Source organism: Pelodiscus sinensis, chromosome 21, assembly GCF_052426305.1.
Source record: "Pelodiscus sinensis isolate ZL-2025 chromosome 21, ASM5242630v1, whole genome shotgun sequence".
Lineage (NCBI taxonomy): Eukaryota > Metazoa > Chordata > Testudines > Trionychidae > Pelodiscus > Pelodiscus sinensis.
The window spans coordinates 19357965-19377734 of record NC_143072.1 but is presented as its reverse complement, the minus strand read 5'-3'; the positions used below and the strand labels follow the sequence as shown (position 1 = coordinate 19377734).

Sequence of the window (19770 nt, the reverse complement as noted above, 5' to 3'; positions counted from 1 at the left end):
TTCAGCTGCAATGACTTCCTTGACTGTTCTTAATTTGATAGGGGATATTAGAGAAACCGGTTTGCTCACTGGAAACCACAACCCACAGCATAGTTGTGTTAAATAACTTGCAAGCACTAGCTAGCTCTGCTGAGGAGATCAGAAATAAACTAAATGGAGGACCATAAATGTAGCTGATGGTACTGTGCATCCTACACTCAATGGGGCTGTTTGAGCATTGCAGCGTCAAGCTGGGTAAAAGCTTTTACTGCTGTGCATATTTCTGGGATGGTTAAAATTGGTTCCATTTTAACTGGAACTTGTTAAATTTCAAACAAGCACCATCATGCATTTTTCCCATGCGGCCCCTCACACTTGGGAGGAGCTGCCTATAAATATCTGCAAAACTACCTCATTATCGTCCACCAAATCCTTCCTAAAAGCTTCAGAAAACTTGGTAAGAGGCATCTAGACTGCAGAGACCACTGGTTATTACTATGCTGACCAATCTCACCTAATTATGCTTCCTCCGAGAGTCTATCTGTATGGACCTGCTGTCTCGTATCTTACATGGAGACTAAACTCTTCGGGACAGGGACGGTCATTATTCCACGTTTGTACAGCGACTGCCATCATATAGTGCCTCTCTGTGAGCAGGGGGGCCAACAGAATTGCTGGACCCCTGGACAAAATGGGGGGGCCAACTTCATAATCCAGGAAGGGAGCAGCCAGCTCTGAGTGCCGCCTGGACTACGCTGCACTCCCCCACTCCGAAGCATTTCTTCTCATTTTTTCCATCCATGTGCGGAATAAATGATATTATGTGCACCACCCGTAGAAACACAGGTTGTGGGTGCTGCGAGCGCTCTCTTAATTAGCTGAGTAGCATTTGAATCTCTTCTGGGTGGCTACCCAAGCACTCAGCTTACAGGGAACAGCATGAGCCATGCTTCAGCACTGCCTAGACCCGGTGATTTAAAGAACCCAGTTCTCTGGCCACTGACACAGTAGCAGCAGTGGCAGCCGGTAGCCCCAGGCCCTTATGAATCGCCAGGCCCTGGGGCAGTTGCCCCTTTACTCCTCCCTGTTGGTGGACCTGTCTGTGAAGAGGATCCCAGGTGCTGCTGCAATACAATAACATAAATAACATGTTTGGGCTAATACTAATACTCTCCTGATTTTTAAAAGGAAACACTCACCGTGCTTTATCAGTAGAGCCCTGCAAATCCGTGGATATCTGCTTTGTATCTGCATCAGTGAACGTGGATATCACCCGATCATTTTTGCAGATACAGGTGCAGATGAAAATACCAGTTTGATATCCGCGCAGGGTTCTACTTATCAGTCCTTTTTCCTGGAGTTTACCCATTTCATTTTTAATGCCTGATGTGTCATCTATTTTTCCGGATACATTTTTATTATTATTCACGATCTGCTTAGAAATGCGTCTCTCAAACTTTTGGGGCATGTGAAATGTGAATATAGGGAATTGTTTGCAAAAGCCAGATGGATCTTTGCCGTGAGCCAAACCTAATGTCTGGATCGAAAAGCTTCACTAGAGCTTGGCATTTTCAAAATGCTAAAAAAATTAGGTCAGACCAAAGCCAGGGTTTGTTTTTTTTTTAAATTGTGGACCAACTTGGTTCAAACTGAAATTGAAAAAACATTCATTTTGGGCCAGTTGAAACATTTTTTTTTCATTCCCACCATTTTGAAATAAAGTCATTTCAATTGAAACATGGAAAAAAACACATTCAGGTTTTTTTTCAGACGTTCAGACAATGAGGTGAAATCGACGTGAATTCGCAAAATGTCTTGGTGTCGTCTAATCTGTATGTTTTGCCCCTCCCCAAAAAAGCTTTGGCCAGAAAAATTCCACTCAGCTAGAGCTATAGTAAATTCCTATCCTCTGTGGACCAGGTGCAAAGGAGAACCAGAATTACACATTGGCCACCAGGTTACTATGTGTGTTGTGGTGTGCGTGTATGTATGTTACACACACATAGTAACACACATGTGTGTGTTATGGGGAGGGGGGCACAAAAGGGAAGGGGCTTGCTTGTACAGAAACGGCTTCCCTGGTGAAACTTAGATCTTTGGAAGCTTGAAGAAAAAATAATGAATGAGCATTTTATCAACACAAATGTCATCGGCAGCGAAAAACAAACAATGATCCACCCACTGTGCTACTTTACAAGGCATTCAATCAATAAAATGAGAACGAGCTTGTGTCAGGTTTATTGGCTGGGTTCAAAATGTGCATCACACGTCCCTACCTGGCGGGGAAGGCTCTGGTCAGGGGAAAGCTATGCCTTTGACTCATGGCAGCTGGGATTTTTTTTTACCCCCCCTTCCCCCTCCCTAACCCTACAATGCTTCATTGTTTAACATGGGCCTCCTCGTGTGAAACTACAAAAAAAAAAAAAAAAAAGTCTTGTTTGTTTTGCCCGCTGGGCCCTCTTATCTTATCGACTTTGGAGCTACAATAGGCCAGGTGTACTCACCATTTTACCATCAGGGGAGAGTAAATTGTGGCCCGGGTCCAACCCTGCTGGAGAAACCTGCTGTAGGACGGACTGGCTGGTGGTCACCATGGCATTGTTGCCATGGTGACTGATTGTCGAAGAGGAAGTGACCTCACTGTTCCCCTGCTGGCTGTATCGGACTCCTGCAAAAAAAAAAACAAAAAAAAAAACAACAAGGCCACGGGCAGTGTTTAATAACCCTCATCTGCCATACAGTCGTAAAGCACGTTCATGATGTTCGGCAAGTTCAAAAAAGCAGCAAAACCACCGTCAGCAGGAGAGAGGCAAAGGACATTATCATGGCGTCTAGTTAAAATAAAATAAAAATGAATGACACCAGGGATCAAAATCTCCCAATACTGTACTATCAGAGACACCTGTGACCCAGGCAGCTAAGAGAGTTCATGGTCTTGTTGCTAGTCCCCCTTGTGCGTTTGCCAAAACACCAGACCTCATTAATGGTGTGGGGTTTTTTTTTATAGGCACGACACGAAACCGGCTCAAGGAGGGTCTAGATTCCTAACACTCCAAAGCTCACAAAGGCGGTGCTCTTCAGAGCCAGAAATTTGCTTTGGGCCTAGTTTTAATCTTCCCCATAGCCTGAGAACACTGTATCTCCAACCCATGCATCACCGAGTTGGGAAAAGACCAGGTTCCATTGCATCTGAACCTACTGTGTTTGGGACTAGGGAAGGGTGAGTATAATTGAATAACCGTTTCATAGACAAGCTGATGCTTATCAGTGAACTGTCTTGGTTACATGCAGCTGGCTCCCTGGGAGATGGCTTTGCTGCGGCTCGGAGCCGGGCAGACAAGGGCTGACTGATGGGGGGAGGTTTTGCTGCCGCAGCAAGGCCACCTCCCCAGGAGCCAGGCTGCAGAGCCCGCAGCGCGGGTAACCGTGTAACCGCTGAGATTTTCTGTGGTTACACAGTTACCCTGTTACATGATTTTTAACAACACTACTTGGGGCAGAGGGAAAGTGCAGGGGTAAGTTTGGGGATGGTTCATCTCTCTGACGACTGACAATAAGAGCAGTGGGAGCAAGACATTGGGAAAAGGACTTGAAATCTTTTGCGCCTTGGTTCTGCTCATTTGTGTTTTCTGTATCACTTACAGGCTGTGTCTCAGAGCGGTTTTGGTTCGTTTTCGGTTTAATTTCTCCAACCTGGTTTGAATCAATTTAATTTGCTTAGCATTAGCTTTCAAACCTCTCTGTTTGATGGCACGGATGTAGGAATTCTGAAGTAAAAAGACAGGACTGTCTGGGCTGCTCATTCGCATCCATAATGTTCCTCTATCTAGTAAACAGTTATTCCATAACCATCTTAGAGTCGGACTACAGTGGTCTGGGAACATTTTGGACTTTGGGATGCACAGAATCTGGTGCTACACACTTAGCCAGAATTGGGGAATGGTTTCTCCGTCTTCCTAAATTCAGTTTAGCGCAAAGTTTCCAAGGTGCCCTCAGCCAGACCCTCATAACTGCACCTGCAATTTGGGTTTCAGGATTATTTACCTGTGCAAATCAGACTGTGAGTATCTTGCCACCCACCATTTGTGAATGGAAGTGCTGTTCCTAAGTGGAAATGCAGCATTTTGCATGCAAAAACCCAGCCACCAAATCGCAGAGAGCACATGTATGCCACATTGCTTTAAAATATGCTGCCCTTGTTGCAGTTGGATTTGCTTTTACGCCACCTGTTCCTTTAGGTTACCAACTACTCTGCAGTCACCCCATGTATTGCATTAGATCAGTGACAGAGGAATGAAAGCTCAGAACATACACAACACTGTTTAAGCCTGTCTAATTGCACTTTGTTCAACGTGTATTTGTTGCTGGGCCGAGAGGCGTTTCAAGGTTGTAAAATTCTTGATGGAGAACTTTTGTACAAGGGCCACCTTTCCGCAGATGTTTACAACCTGCTCCCCTCCCCGCTCTTGGAAACAGTAAAAGCTAGAAACAAGAGAGAAAGTACACAATGTGAGCTGACAGGCTGGCATGCACCGAGGAGTCAAAGGCCCTGACGTTTATTTTACTGTCAAAGTTCTGTCCCCAAATGGGTTGCAAACACAACCTCAGCAGAGAAGGCCAAAGTTAGTCAAGGGGAGCACATGGAAAAACAATGTCACTTCTGATGGAGTCACAGTTTCTGTTATTTAATTGCAGACTGGATGGCAGGCCTTGGGACTAAGAAGCCCAAGTACTCACCTTCGATTCCCCTGCAGCCAGTTTTAATGTCAAGAAACATTTTTAATTGTAATGTTTAGGGTTAGGGTTGCCAGATGGCTTCGGAAAAAATACCGAACAACAACAACAAAAACAACATGCCAGGAAAAAAGTTTATTGAGCAAAAAAAAAACACCGTGGCCCCTTTAAAAAACGTGGTGAGGCTTTGGGGTCCTAACAGGCTGCCAGCGGCCACCTGCCATCTTGCCTTCCTGCGCTGAGCCGGACAGCTCTCCTGCAGAACCCAGTAAGCACTAGGGTTGCCAAGCTGCCTCCATATTGAGCTGGACAGCCGTGGATTTTTGTCTCCTGGCCAGGAAAAAATCAGAAAGTACCGGACATTTTAGGCATCCAGTATTTTCTGAATTTTTTTACTAGACAGGAGGTGAAAATACCAGCCTGTCCAGTTCTATACCAGACACCTGGCAACCCTAGTCCTGGTGCAAGGTTGGCCCCCTAGAGACAGAAGGCAGCAACAGTGCAAGATTCACCAGCATGTTCTAGACACCCTCCCCAAGAGTGGGCCATCTCTCAGGGTGAGAGCATTCTGTTAATTCATCTCTTGGTCTTGTTATCTCAGGCCCTGGTCCTGAGGTGAGATCTGTGTAGATGTACCCTACCACCTTCCAAGAGCACCACTGGCCCGTCCAGTCTATACCCATCAACGATCCAGTCTGAAGTTAACACAATGTGTCAGTATACATAATTTGTCTAAAAAGCCCCTGCACTGATAACCACAAGACCTGTGGTATGTCACGGGAAGGCATCTACAGCAGATTACAAATAATTAACTAAGGAAACCCACTGGAAACAAAGGCCTCCTTTACAAAGCCACCTTGACAAATGCAGCATAAAAGCCATTAACTATAAACAGTCAAACACCACATATAACCAGCTGGTTTAATGCCCTCTCTTGGTAGAATGAAGTGACTGCTTGTGAAAGGGACAGGACTGACAGCCCTGTGGTTTCACTGCCTCTGCCTGTTCACAAAACAGATACAGCATGAGCTGCAGAGATGCAACGGCCTTGCCATTGTGTGAAGACAGAAGACCATGTCTTCACTAGGGGGGAAGATTGACACAGCTACGATCAATCTTTTGGAGTTTGATTTAGCGGGTCTAGTAAAGACCCACTACATCAAACTCAGAGGGCACCCCTGTTGGTGCTGGTACTCCTTCTCCTGCGAGGAGTAAGGGAAGCCAACAGGAGCAAACCTCCCACTGTGGAGACGGAGGGGAAACTCAAATTAAGGTCCGTCTACTCCAACACCATACCTGGGGTTGGGTATCTCAATTCAACCTTCCCCTTTAGTGTAAACCTGGCCTGAGAGGATCAAGAAACTGGAGAGAGACCACGAGGGGATCTGACAGCCAAGTCGGGCCCATAGACACTTCCAGAAGGGACAGGGACAGGCAGCCAGCCCTTAGAGCAGAGCTGGGCAACCTGCAACCCAGCAGGGTTCTACGTGTGGCCCACGAGACTTTTTGTTTGCCGTTGCCTGTGCCCAGGGTTGCCGAATCCTGCTGGTTTTCGTCCGCGTCGTTTTCTTCTACCCGTATTACAAACGTGACACACCCTTAAAGCAAGGACATGGGACTGAGGTACATGCTGACTTGCACACAGAATTGCGGCTGAGAGAGCCGTGCACTCCCTCTGCATCCCATAAAAGCGCTGCTACATTCAATCAACCCGCCCTGCAAATTCTAGGTACGCAAGCACTCTCAGCAAAACTGCCTTGGTTACAACAATCTTGCAGCCCACTGAGATGAAGGAGGCCCACTCATGCGGCTCACTCATTAATCTAGGTTGCCCCTCACTGTCTTAAGAGTGCGTGGTACTCGGTCTCCAGGTGCCACTGCTGTAGTAGCGGCGGTGGCAGCTGGGAACCCCAGGCCCACTAAAATGGCAGAGCTGTGAGGCAGTTGGCCCTTTGGCCCCCACCTACCAGTGGACCACCAACTCCTCCACACAGGCCACTACAAGCTTTTAGATGGGATGAATATTGATAACATATCATCTTTCATTGCCACGAATCCAGACAGGGTTTTACAAACACCTTTGAAAGGCTCCAAGTTAGACCTAGGTAAATTTTTTTCAGTCAAACATTCTCCCATGCATACTTATACACATAAAATCCAGGTTCAGGTCACCCACAATATTTTGCAAATTCATGTCAAATTCACCAAATTGCTTTGACTGATGACAATCATTTACAAAAAAACAAAACAAAAAACCTTAAGCCCCAAGACATTGAAACACTGGGACATTTTCAAGATGAAGTTCATAATTCAAAAAGACTTTTTGCTTCATAATGCGCTTCACTTTCATTTCAAATGTTTTAAAAACCTCTTCAACTAAACAAAACATTTTGTTTTTCAGTCCAACAAAATATACTGTTTGCGCTGTCATTTTTGGGGGGCTTTTTTCAATAAAACAAAACTGAAAATTTTTAAAAAATCATTTTGAGTTAACAGTAAATATTTTCCCCTCTATTTTTCAGAAGGGCCAGCAAGCCAAAACAATCCATTATTTGTACAACTCTGCTCAGACTCATTACCAATCTATCCCACCACCAATCTACCTACTTATCTACCTTCCTCCTTTCTTGCTTAATGACCCTGTGTACCATAAGGGCTGCAATTGGGAACTATGGACAAATTGTAGGGCAAGATATCTGCAGCTTTGTCATGACATGTCACAGCCTCATATGATGGCTACACAACCTCACAAATCCTGAACCGCACAGATAATGAAGTGACAAGGATCTGTGGACATATCAGGCTCTTAATGTGGGAAGGAGCTAAGGAAATCACAACTGTCCTAAGCATTTAGGGCAACTCACTGGCAGCCCATGTAAATTAGAAAGATTTCCTACAGTACACATGGATGGTCACCAGCGTTCCCTCAAATTTTTCCACTTATGTGAAGAATAAATGTTGTTCATGCACCTTGCAAGTGCATATGTGCACCACCAAGAGCAACACATGCTACCAGAGACAGGTGGCTGTGGATGCTCTAATAATCAGCTGGACATCATTTGACTCTCTCCTAAGTGGTCGCCCAAGCACTCAGCTTACAGGGAACACTGACAGCTGCTGCCCAGGTTGATTGCCAAATCTAAAATGTTCAGTGTGGTTATGCATCAAGTGACAGTGATTTATACACAGCTCTGCACTAGCTGAACTGCCTGAGGCCACAAACTCAGCCTGGAAACCTAGTGGATTTCTCTGTGAAACTTCTGATACTACAATTTAAGGAGGGTGGGGGGAGAAAGAAAGATAATGGGGTGGTTGGGGATGACAAAGGGAATTACACAAACTTCACCAGAAATTTGAAACAGTTTCATGCTGGTCATTATTTCAGCCACAGGGAGATAGGCCCAAACAAGTTAAAGAGACTAGGGTGGCCAGATGGTTTCAACAAAAATACTGGACACACTTGTCATTACATCACAATCTATATTACATCTTATTTAGAAAATACCGGACACTTATATTTTCTCATTAATATTTTCTCAATTTGTTTCCCGAACAGAAAGCTCAAATACTGGACTGTCCAATTCAAAATGGGGACACCTGGCAACCCTAAGAGAGACTGATGCAGAAATTGGCGGGTAAAAGTCTAAGAACAACACTATCATTAATGGCTCCTGCTGGCCTTAAAAATGTATGAATCAATGGGGGTGAAAGAAAGAACAATGAATGATGGCAGACTATAATTATCTGATATGACACATTCACTGAAGGATTCCAACGCACTGTAAAAACAGCCTAGCAATGTAGGGTTGGGAGGGAACGCTAGAAGTGATCTAGTCCATCCCCACCCGCCAAGGAAGAACCAAACTGACACATCCGCACCTACGCACCACTGAATTGCAACCACCTCTGGAGAGAATCAAAATGATTCTTCAAACAGTGCACAACAGATGCGGACAGGATGAACACGGAAAGGCCTCTCTTTTTCTTTCTAAGTTCAACATCAGCTGATTAAATATGTTGAACATTGAAGACTCCTCCTGTGGTGACTTTGGCTGCTGATTTCCCTCAGAAACTCTCCCATCCCTGATAATGGAAGAATGTTCTTTGGCAGGTAGACATTTGCCAGCCCGAGTGACTGTCCCAGCCACGAACAGGGTAAACATTACTCAACTAAAGCACTGTCACACGCATTCTTGTCTTGTATTCCTAACCTCATGCTAAGTGTGTTCCAACTGCCTTTGGGTCAGAAAATCTGACAAATTATTTAAACAATGGGGGGGGGGGGGAGATAAAGCCAAGGGGGGAGGCCAATATTAAAATCTAGGCAGCACCTGTTTTCTTTAGTAGGGAGCAAAAACACAATTTGGTTCCTTATGGTTTCTATAAACATTTCTCTAAAAACCTGTGACATTTTATAGAGAAAGAGTATCTTTCTAGAGATTTAAGCAGCATAATAAAATGCTGCAGTAGGGATATTTATTCTCTGTTAAATGCTGCACGTTTTTTTTCAATCTCTATTAAATAAAGTAGAGTTTTCCCACAAGTACTGATTTCTGCTACAAACACAAAAATCACAAAATATCCAAACCTGGGGTTCAAAAATCAGGAGTCAGCCCTCCCTACCAGATGCGATTGTCTTAAAAAATTCTATTTTTTAAAATGATGCATTTGGGGTTCTTTTTATTTGCCTTCTGGTTTTTGAGCCTTTAGAATTCGTATTTTCAAGCCTTTGTCTGCCCCTCGGGGGGAAAGAAGTTTTGTTTAAATGAAAAACAAAACAAAACGTGGAGATTCTCACATAATCCCGTAACTCCAGGTGCTGGGGTTTTAAACAAAACACCAACTAAGGTGAAACTTAGGATAAAATAATGAGAGTTGGAAACACTGCCTGGAAAATCCGTGAGTCGGAAGAAAAGATGGTCGTCTTGACATTCATGCTTTGTGGATTATTTTAAGATAGGTTCAAGGTTCTACAGCTTGATCAATTTCAGGGAAATAGCAGCATGGCGAGGAAGCAAGTCATTGCTAAGATTTGCTAACAAGGGTGATACTTACTGGATAAACAATTAACCGATGACATCACTAGTAGTATTAAGTCTACCTAGTTCAGTGGTTCTCAAACTTTTATACCGGTAAACCCCTTTTACACAGCAAGCCTATGAGTGTGTTCCCTCTTATAAACTAAACACACCTTTTTATATGTAACACTTTTATAAATGCTGGAGGTGAAGTGGGAGTGATGGGTTGAATCACAGAAGCCTCCTTTGGATTGTCCCCACGGTGTGTTGATACCTACCTACCTGTCCTCTGGGGCTCCCCTCCACCCTCTACTACTGTGCCAGATGCTCTGATTCAGTTACTCTGCAGGGGGGCTGTAACCCCAACTCTGTGCCTTGGTTGTGGCTGACCAGAGCTTCTGACCCATTAGAACAGGGTGGTGAGGGTCCCCAAAGGGCAGGAAGGTGGCTTAAGGAGCACACTACGTCTCAACCCCAGGAAGTTGTGGTGGCAGCTGACAGCCCAAGACCTCCCCTATATGATCATATTGCCACCCCCTGAGCGGTCGCAACCCGCAGTTTGAGATCCCTGGCCTAGACCAGTGTTTCTCAACCTTTTTTTATAAAGTACCCCCTTTTCAAAAAAATATTATAGGTACCCCCTTTAAAAAATAATTGTAAGTCCCCCCCAGTACCTACAGTTTTCAGATGCACACAATTTTTTTTCCACCACTGCAACACATTTGTTTAAACAACTTAATCGTAGCCGGGCAGGCGATGAAATTTTTGGGTGTAAAAACTACAAAAATAATAAAGCACTGTAAAACTTGAAACAAAAATTCCGTTTTCTCCAAACTTCAGTTATGTTGACCCTAGACGTCTCTCGAGTTTCCCTGAGGGTACTTGTACCACTGGTTGAGAAACACTGGCCTAGACCATCCCCGGCACATATTTCTCTAACCCAATGGTCTCTAACCTTTTTAAGCATAATCACTTTTTGAATTTAAGTGTAATTCAGGATCTACCTCAAACCCAAACACCCTGGCTCCGCCTCCTTCCTGCCCCTTCTCCATGGCCTGGCCCCTACTCACTCCATCTTCCCTCCCTTCCCCATCCTCACTCACTTTTATGAGGCTGGGGGGCAGAGGGTTGGGGTGTGGGGGAGGAGGATGAAGACACTGATCTTGGGCTAAAGGATTTGGAGTGTGGGAGGGGCTCTGAGCTGAGCCTGGGGCAGGAAGTTGATGTGCAAGAAGGGGTTCATGGTGCAAGCTCTGGAAGGGAGTTTGGGTGCAGGGGGACTCCGGGCTAGGGCAGGGGTTTGGGATGCAGTGGGGGTTCAGGACTGGGGCTGGGGTTTGGAATGCAGGCTCCAGCTGGGCACCGCTTACCACAGCTGGCTTCTGGGTGGTGGTGCAGGGGGCTAAGGCAGGTTCACCCCTACTCTGGCCCTGCAGCAGCACTCCCAAAAGCAGCCAGAAAACTCTCTCCATCCGTGCCCCACCTCTGCTCTGTGGAGATGGAGTACAGGGTGAAGGGAGGAGCATCTTAGCATCAGCACCCCCCTCCTCTTCTTCCCATGCCCTGTTCAGCAAGCAGGAGGCTCCCAAGGGTGAGGACATTTCCAAGGCAGAGGCCAGGAGCAGCACGGCAGTGCTGAGAAGGGGAGATGAAATACCGGCTCTTGATGGCTTCCTGGCCAAACTTCTCAGCATCACCTGTCAAAGGCTCCAAGATCTACCAGCAGATCCCGATCTACTGGTTGGTGGTCACTGCTCTAAACCCATCCTTGTATTTGGTACGGTGCCGATTTCCTGTGATCTTCTGGAAAGCCTGTAGTCTTTGCCATCCGTGAGAAAAATCAAAAGCTCTCTGGCAAACACAGCTGCTGTTTTCTGCCCCAGAAGATAACGCTTTCCTCCAGCTATGGCTTGGCACAATGAAGGCCCTCAGAGATCTTCTGGTTCTGATCAGAAGGCATAGTTTATGGGAAAGTCGAGCTGCTTTTGGAAAGCGGGACCAATGGTTCCCTCTTCCTTCCTGTAGTTCCATAGCTTGAAGTAGCTCTGATGCAAAAAGATGTATTTCTCCCCAGACTTCCCTCTCCACTACTGCAACCTGCGATGAGAGGCACCTGCGCTTGTGCTTTTAAGATTCTTTTAGTAGAGCTGTCACTGGAATATAAGGGTACATCTAGACTACAGGCTTTTGTCAACAGAGGCTTTGTCAACAGAAAGCTTCTGCTGACAAAGAGCGTCTAGACTACATCCAGATCTGTCAACAAAGCAAGCCGCTTTGTTGACATGAGAGTGTAGATGCAAAGGACAGTGTAGATGCAATAACGCCTTCTGTCCACAGAACTCTGACGACAAAAGGCGTTATTCCTCATAGAATGAGGTTTACCGGCGTCGACAAAAATGCCGAGTTCTGTCAACGTTATGTCGACAGAACTCGGCGGTAGTGTAGATGCAGGTATAGTTTTGTCAACAAAAGTCTAGTTTTGTCGACAAAACTCTGTTGTCTAGACACACCCTAAAAGTCTGTTTATTGGACCCGGCCGTAGTTTGGCCACCAATTTGCACAGCCGGCGAAATGTTGTATTGGCTTTCCCATGTTTTCTAGGCCAGCAAGCCCAGCATCAGCACCAGCCCAACCATAATAACTTCAGCTCCTGGTGGTCTTTAATCACAGGGTTTCGTTAGACTGAGGCCATGGGGTAAGGGGCAGATTCCTTCAGTGCTAGCTCCGACACAGACGTAGAAGGAACCCAGCAAGCTGCTTTCTGCTGAGGAAGATTTGAGCAAAGGCAGCCATGGATGTTGTTTACGAGAGAAAGGTAGGGCGAGGATTTGGGGGATTCTGGACTTCACATCCAAGGGCCACCCCAGGAGAGAATCATAAACTGATTAGCAGAGTGCCCACAGCCGCTTGCATGTGTTTCTACTGATGGTGCACAACCACATCTCTTGGCGCATATAACAAAATTCATTCTGCACATGGATGGAAAAATGAGAGGGAGCACTGGTCACAGGGCTGAGATGAACCCTGTGGTGAGGAACTGTCTTGTTTCCATGTTGCTCAGGTGCATTTTACTCAGTCATCGTGTCACTCAGAACCCTGGGGCTTTGGGAGCCTTGGGCGTGGCTTTGCAATGGAAGATGGGGAGTTTCACTTGGCTTGAGATTTGGAGGGGAACATTCCACATCGCTCCAGCAGTGCATTGCAGGTCCCTAGAGGAGACTTCTCCTCTGAGCCACCAGGTCAGGGACTTATTCTTGCTGATCAAAGGACGAGCACGATAATCCCACACAGACGGTGATGGTCAGATGATTATTGCTTTCTGGTGCAGCCAGTGCTCTTTCTGTCCCAGGTGGGGAAGAAATACAAATATCTGCCTCTAGCACGAAGGGCAAATCTCGATTCTCTTCCTAGCCTCCTGCAGGCATCGGAGATGGTGCAGGCAGCCTAACCGCAGTGGTTCTGATGGCCTGGGGCTAGGAGAAGGGAGTCTTTATTTCATGTGCATCATGGAGCTGTGCTCTGGGGACTCCCCTCCCACCCTGGCAAACAGGGGGCAGAGATTGAAGGGCAGAGCTTCTGAATCAGTACCTATGTGGAATTGCCAGCTGAGCCAGTCTCCAGCTCCCTCCCCTCTATAGAGTTGTTCTCCAAATTTTGTGGCCTGTGGCTCACCCCGCTCAATGCAAACCTTTCCCAGCCAACCACCCATGATGACACAATGGATGCAGGATGGGTGTGGGGTCTGTCTGGGACATTGGGTGCAGGAGCTGTCTGGAGGTGGTGGGGGTCTGAGTGGGAGGGAAGGTACAGGAGCGAGGTGTATGTGAGGGGTCTCGGTGGGAGGAGGTGTGTGAAGAGGATGAGGAACGCTTACCTGGCTCCATGCCACCCCTCCACTGTTCCAGGCACTGCCCCTTGCTGCTCCCATTGGCCACAACTCCAGCCAATGGGAGCAGCGGGGAAAGCCTCCAGGTGAGCAGTTTCCTGTGCTACTGTCCCCCCAGCCAGGGGGAGGGGGAACAGCAGTACATGAAGCTTCTTCCTCCCACCATGAGCTGGATCCGGCCCGCAAGGCTCAGGCTCGCGGGAAGCCAGCATTGGCACTCCCGCAAGCTGCTGTTGTGGGAGGGAGCTAAGTCTGAGCCAACCTGCAGGATGGCCGCAGACCATTGGGGGTCCATGGGCCATGCTTTGAGAACCACTGCTCTATAGGGAAGCCTGCAGCAGTAGGAACCTGACTACACTCTCAAGGCTGCCGTAAGGTCCCTCGCATAGAGCTCGCTTGCTCAGGACCAAGAATTTGCTATAAAACTCTGCTCCACAACACCTCAGGCACCACTGGAATTCCACTCTTTGGGGCCTGGCGTTTTCACCTCAGCTCCCTTCCAAGAAAGCCCAGGCGCAGAGACTGACGGCCCAGCTCTGCTCTCCTGGCTGGAGTCCCTTGGTCACATTTCACAGGGCCTGACAGCAGCATGCCAGTGCGCCTCTCGGGGTAGATTCCAGTTGCCTTCTGCGTAACCTCTCAGGTGCCCCGGTCTGTATAGAATCGGGGCCCCTGCCCTATCGCCTGCTGACCCCCTTTACGCTAACACAGCCACGTATGTAAAATCGGCACCTGGAGCCTCATTCAGTCCCCACCCACGTGTGTCAGGGGAGGGGGCTCATGCATTAAAGCACTGATCTTGCAAGGTATGGGAAAACTTTCCAATGGTCAGGGTGGTTGAGCAGTGGAATAAATTGCCTAGGGCGGCTGTGGAATCTCCATCATTGGAGATATTGAAGAGCAGGTTAGACACACACCTAGCAGGGATGATCTAGATCAAGGGTGGGCTAAGGGCCCTCCGCAAGCCAGTGGATCCAGCCCGTAGCTGCCCTGCCATTCCTCCATCCCCAGGCCAATCAGGACCTGGGGCCAGGGAGTGCACGAAATCTCCTGGCCATCCCAAGAGTGCGCGGCGGCTAGAGACACACAGGACTGTTTTAAAACAGCCGCATTCATCTCTAGCTGCCATGTGCCTTTGGCAGGAGAGCAGGGGGAAGCTTTGTGTGCTCCCCGCCCCCAGGCCAATCTGGGCCAATCAGGGCCTGGGGGGGTGGGAAGTGCGCGAAGTCTCTCACATCCTTCCCTGCCCTGCCTGGGGCCCGCAGCAGCTAGGGAGACACGGACGGCTGTTTTAAAACTGCCAGTCTGTCTCTCTAGCTGCTGCATGCTCTCGGGAGGGGGGTTGAGGAGACTTTGTGTGCTCCCCTGACCCCAGGCCCTGATTGGCCTGGGGGCAGAGAGAGCGTGTGAGGTCTCCTTCCACTGGGCTCCTAGAGGGAACTGCCAGCTGTTTTAAAATTGCTGGCATTTCTCTCTAGGGGACAGGGGAAGAAGGGGGAAGACTTTACGTGCTCCCCCACCCCAGGCCAATCAGGGTGTGGGGAAAAGCACAAGAAGTCTCCTGGACCCGCCCCTTCTGCCTGAGACCCCGCCCCTTCTGGGGCGGCCCCCCTTTTAAAAGTATTGCCCACCCCGGTCTAGACGGTGCTTGGTCCTGCCGTGGGGGCAGGGGACAGGACTTAATGACTACTCAAGGTCCCTTCTAGTTCTAGTGTTCCAGGATTCTAATAGAGGAAGGGAGCCTGAATAAATATCAGTCAGAGCTGGGCTTCTGATCACTTGCCCAAATAACGCAGAGAGTGAATAGCTACAGGCTTCATGAGTGTGCCTGCTTAATCAATCAAAGCTGCGTTATTCATATACTGGTTAATATGGCCCGGAAAACAGAACCGGTTGATCAAAGCTCTCCCACTCAGCTGGTGGATCAATTTTGATCATTATCATCTCACCTTCCAGGTCTGTGATCTGTCTCCCTCCAATATCCCCCTCTGTCCCATCACAGTAGTTACCTGGTGCCAGACTCCCAGAATCATCCTGCAGGTTAGCCTACGAGCTCACTTGTTCCAAGCACTCGCTCCCTCTTGTGGCCCCATTTGACCCTAACACACATGGGTTTGGGGACAGAGTGCTAGATGTGTTTGTTTGAGCCAGGTTTCTGCTGTGTGTGAGGACCTGGGAGGAGGGCAGAATGAACTTCTGAGGAGCTTGTGATTGGTAATAACTAGAGATTGTTTTGAATTTTTTTTTTAACAGATAGGTGGGGCAGGAGAAAATTTACTGAAAAGGGGATCAGAAAAAAGTATTTCCCCCCTAAAAAATAGGACTTCGGAGTTAGAGGAAAGAGCACAAAAAGAGCAACTGTTACCCCTAATTGTTTTGGGTAGCAGGAATGCTGGTTCCCTCATAACTTAGAGACCAGCTGGACATTAGTTAATTGTAAATTTTGCATACTTGATTTCTTTTTCGTTTCCTGGGCTGGGACATTAATACATGGCCAGTGTAATTTGTGAGTGAATTTTTTAACTCCCTGGAAACAAAGGTTGACAATGCAAATGCTGACACAACTAGAATGCACTTTTGTTTGACACTTTCCCAGCTTCAGAAGAAAAACACCCCCTGAAACTATCGGCAGTGTCTGGTCCCCAGCCGTAACATCCTATTTTGATCAGCCCGCAATGGACAAACTAATAGGACATGCATTGTTTTGGTGATGGAGCTACCTCGATCATCACGGACAAAAGCGTTTACAAACATTTCAAAACATGAAGTAGCAGTGAAACGGGGCTGGCTATATCTTTGCTAGTGACCCTGCTTTCACTTTGAACTAGAGGGCAACAGTGGAAAACAGCTTTTCTTCCTTTCAGATTTCCAGCTTGCCAGAGAATTGAGTGAAACATTATTTGCTTTTCGGGCTGCCACTCAAATTGTCTTGAAAGTGTTAATTTTGCTTAAGTTATAGGGTGCATCGTTTATATCCATTATAAACCTGTTTATGGGGATGAGACCTTCCCATTCTGCTGGGGTCGTAAAGTTCTAATTACCCCCAATAAAAGCAGAAAGACTTCTCCCAGCACACCGTACTGACCTAGCAGGACAATGAACACAACACTAAAATATTGCAATTGCTGGGCAATGCCAGTTATAGATCTCTGGCATCAGAATCTGACATCAGAACCAACAGAAGTCGCTCAAGGCTATAAAGAGCAAGGTGTAAGAGTCACGTATAAGCTTATGTGACCAGAACCATTTGTTTATAGATAGGTCTTTAGCAGACAAAGGCAAACCACTTTTTGCGTCCAGATATTGTGATCACCACTTATATCCAAAGGAATGCAAGAGAATGCAACACATTTTTCTTTTAATACTAGTACGATGAAACTCAGGTTGATGCATTAAAGGTTACAGGGCTGGCATAGAGGCATTGGATTTCAATGGCACTATGTCTACTTACATTGCCTACCTAATAACCTGGTGTGGGCCATAATCCCTGCTGTTGGATACCAAGGCCACATCTATACTTACTGCCACGGAGATCGATCTTCAGACGTTCGATTTAGAGGGTCTAGTTAAGACCCACTAAATCGAACACTGAGGGCAGCCCCAGTCGGCACCTATAATCCTCGAAGTCACAAGGAGTAAGGGAAGCCAACAGGAACATTTGCTCCCCCCACCCTCCCTCTGCGAAGATGACACCAAGCTCAGCTTAAGGTAAGCCGACTCCAGCTAGGTATTTTACATAGCTGAAGTTGCATACCTTGACCCAACCTTCCCTCCATTGCTAGCTTGCCAGTTGCCAGTCACATTAGTTATGTGGGCCAAATTCAAGGAGAAAGGGCTGACAGGGAAGAGGACGTTTTGAAGGTTATTGCTTGCTTTGTTCTCTCAGTCCGGACCCAAGTGCGTGTGCCTACTGGAAGGGTCCAGGAGAGGCGGTTAAGTAACATGGCAGCATCATTCTTACACAGTCTAATCTTAAGACAGTCAACGAAAAAAAGACTCCCATGGACATCAGAGAGCTTTGGATCAGACCCACTGCTCACAGGGACGTGTGTCCAAGGAACAACAGGACATTTTCAGGGCCTCTCTCCTTGCACTCTGGTTGAATCGCTGGCTCTGCGTGATCAGATGAATCTCCCTTACTACAGAAGTGGGCTAAGAGATCAACTGTAGAGTTAACACTGAGCTGGAGGATAGAGGCTCTGTTCTCCACAAGAACCAATATTTGTTCCTGTTTCAGGTGATATTTCAGGCTGCAGCACAGATGCTGGGGGAGGGGGGGATGTTTATGAGTGTTTTCTCCATGACCCTACGTTGGCTTCCATGCACCGCACCCTGGCAGACTATTCTCTGCTCTTCAAAGGACTGTCTGAACTCAGACTGTGTGCGCCTCTTCTGGCTGCTCCCAAGTGCCAGCCTGCATGGCCTGGTGACACACAGTCCCCTCACTTGTGAGGCGACATCCACCAGACCAGGTCTCGCTTGGCTTCTTTGTATGCAAGCCCTAGAGTCTGACTAGGTTATCACATGGGGATTGACAGCAGAATGCTTTGAGCTTTATGCTGGTTAATCTCGTCAATATCCTGATTGTTTTCGGGGCTCGGGGAGATAAAAATGGCATAAACCAGCGCCTATGGGAAGGCATTAAGTTAAGGAGATAAACCAGTCTGACCTTCAAATCAAACAGACAATGGAGCCTGCTGATAAACACTAGGTAGGAAGGGACAAGTTCAGGAATTAGAAGAAGCCCCTTCCGATAATAATTGTGCTGTTTATATAGGCTGCAAAGTATCTATCTGAATAGCTAATATCTGAATAATTAAAAAAATAGAGGCAAGGATAAGAGAGAGGGGAAGATTCCTGGTGGATTTCATGCATGTACTTATTTTGATTTTAAAGGCCCTGTAGGCACTAACCAAGGCATTCACACTCCCTTTATGCCATTTCTCTCTTTTTAACCAAGATATTTTCTATTGGACTCATGTGGCCCCTGCTCAGCAAATTCAAATCCCATTATTTCCTGTCTATGGAAGATAATTTGGAGAGGGAGGCTGCAGGACGGGAGCCTAGGAAGTGGCAGGCAGGCATGCCATTAAGCTGTGAAGGCATTTAGTGCTCTAGACAGGCCCACACATGGTGCAAGGGCAGTTCAAATCCCAGCATGGACGACTATAGTTGAGGAGGGTGAGACAGCGGGTGTGGGGAGCTGCCAGCTAGTTGCCTCTTGCTGCTTTCTGGGAAGCATGCCTTCACCGTGATTCAAAATGCTGGGGGAAAGAAGTCACTAGCCAGCAGTCCAAGGGCTCCTTACCAGCCAGTGGTACAAGTTAGCAATGAGATCTGACCTGCAGCCCTGGACTGGATGCACATTTCTGGAGGGAGCAGGAGCGGAAAGGTACAGTTTGGTGTCAGCCCCTGGAACTGAACCCGAGCCTGGGACCACGCAAACAAACAATGTTGGATCAACAGCGGAAGGGGGCCCGTTGTCCGGATACAAGTCTGATGTGTTCCAAGATGGCGGAATCTCCTAAATGGCGGGGAGAGTCTGCCATTGAGGGCAAAATAATAATAATCACGTGAAAGCAACTCACAAGGGTTTTATACCGGTGTATCCAAGCCTGAACTTTGCCCTCAACTCAGCCTCAAACCCTCAGCCTAAACCACAGCCACCAGGGTCCGTCTCTAGTGCCAGCACTTCTGGACCTTACTGTACCCACCTTAGAAGCCCCCCCATCTGATCCGTTACCAGCACTAGTGAAGGGGCAGTCTTAGGAGCCTGGATCTGGATGCTCTGATAGACCCTCTCCTTGACCCCCTCCAGTCTTCAGAGAAAAATTATTTGATAGAGGAAAATATTTCCCCTGTTATTCCCAGCCCTACTCCTGCCCCATTCCGATCACCTCCTCACTCACCAACACCAGTGTTAATATCTCACTCCTTCTGCCAAGCACCCCACCATCCCCACATCCATCTCATATTAGGGATGTGAAAGGTTAACCGGTTAATCGGTAAGCATCACTCTTAAAGGGCAGTCTCACCCACCGCAGGCAGCGAGCCACTCCAGCCCCGTGGGGCCCACTATGGACGGGAGGGGAGAGGGGGCTGCAGGCAGGGGCTACTCCAGTTCGGCTGGAACGGTCTCTGATCTCAGTTGGC

At 47.5% G+C, this 19770-nt stretch overlaps 1 protein-coding gene across 3 annotated transcripts in view; it reads right to left on the bottom strand.

The window, feature by feature from the left end:
• Positions 1 to 19770, bottom strand: part of HNF1B (HNF1 homeobox B) — a 67072-nt gene that overhangs the window by 18730 nt on the left and 28572 nt on the right. For all 3 annotated transcript variants that reach the window (XM_006138618.5, XM_006138617.5, XM_006138619.5), the window contains exon 5: positions 2484 to 2647. In XM_006138618.5, the coding sequence (XP_006138680.3) occupies positions 2484 to 2647 (164 nt within the window). The remainder of the gene's footprint in view (positions 1 to 2483; positions 2648 to 19770) is intronic.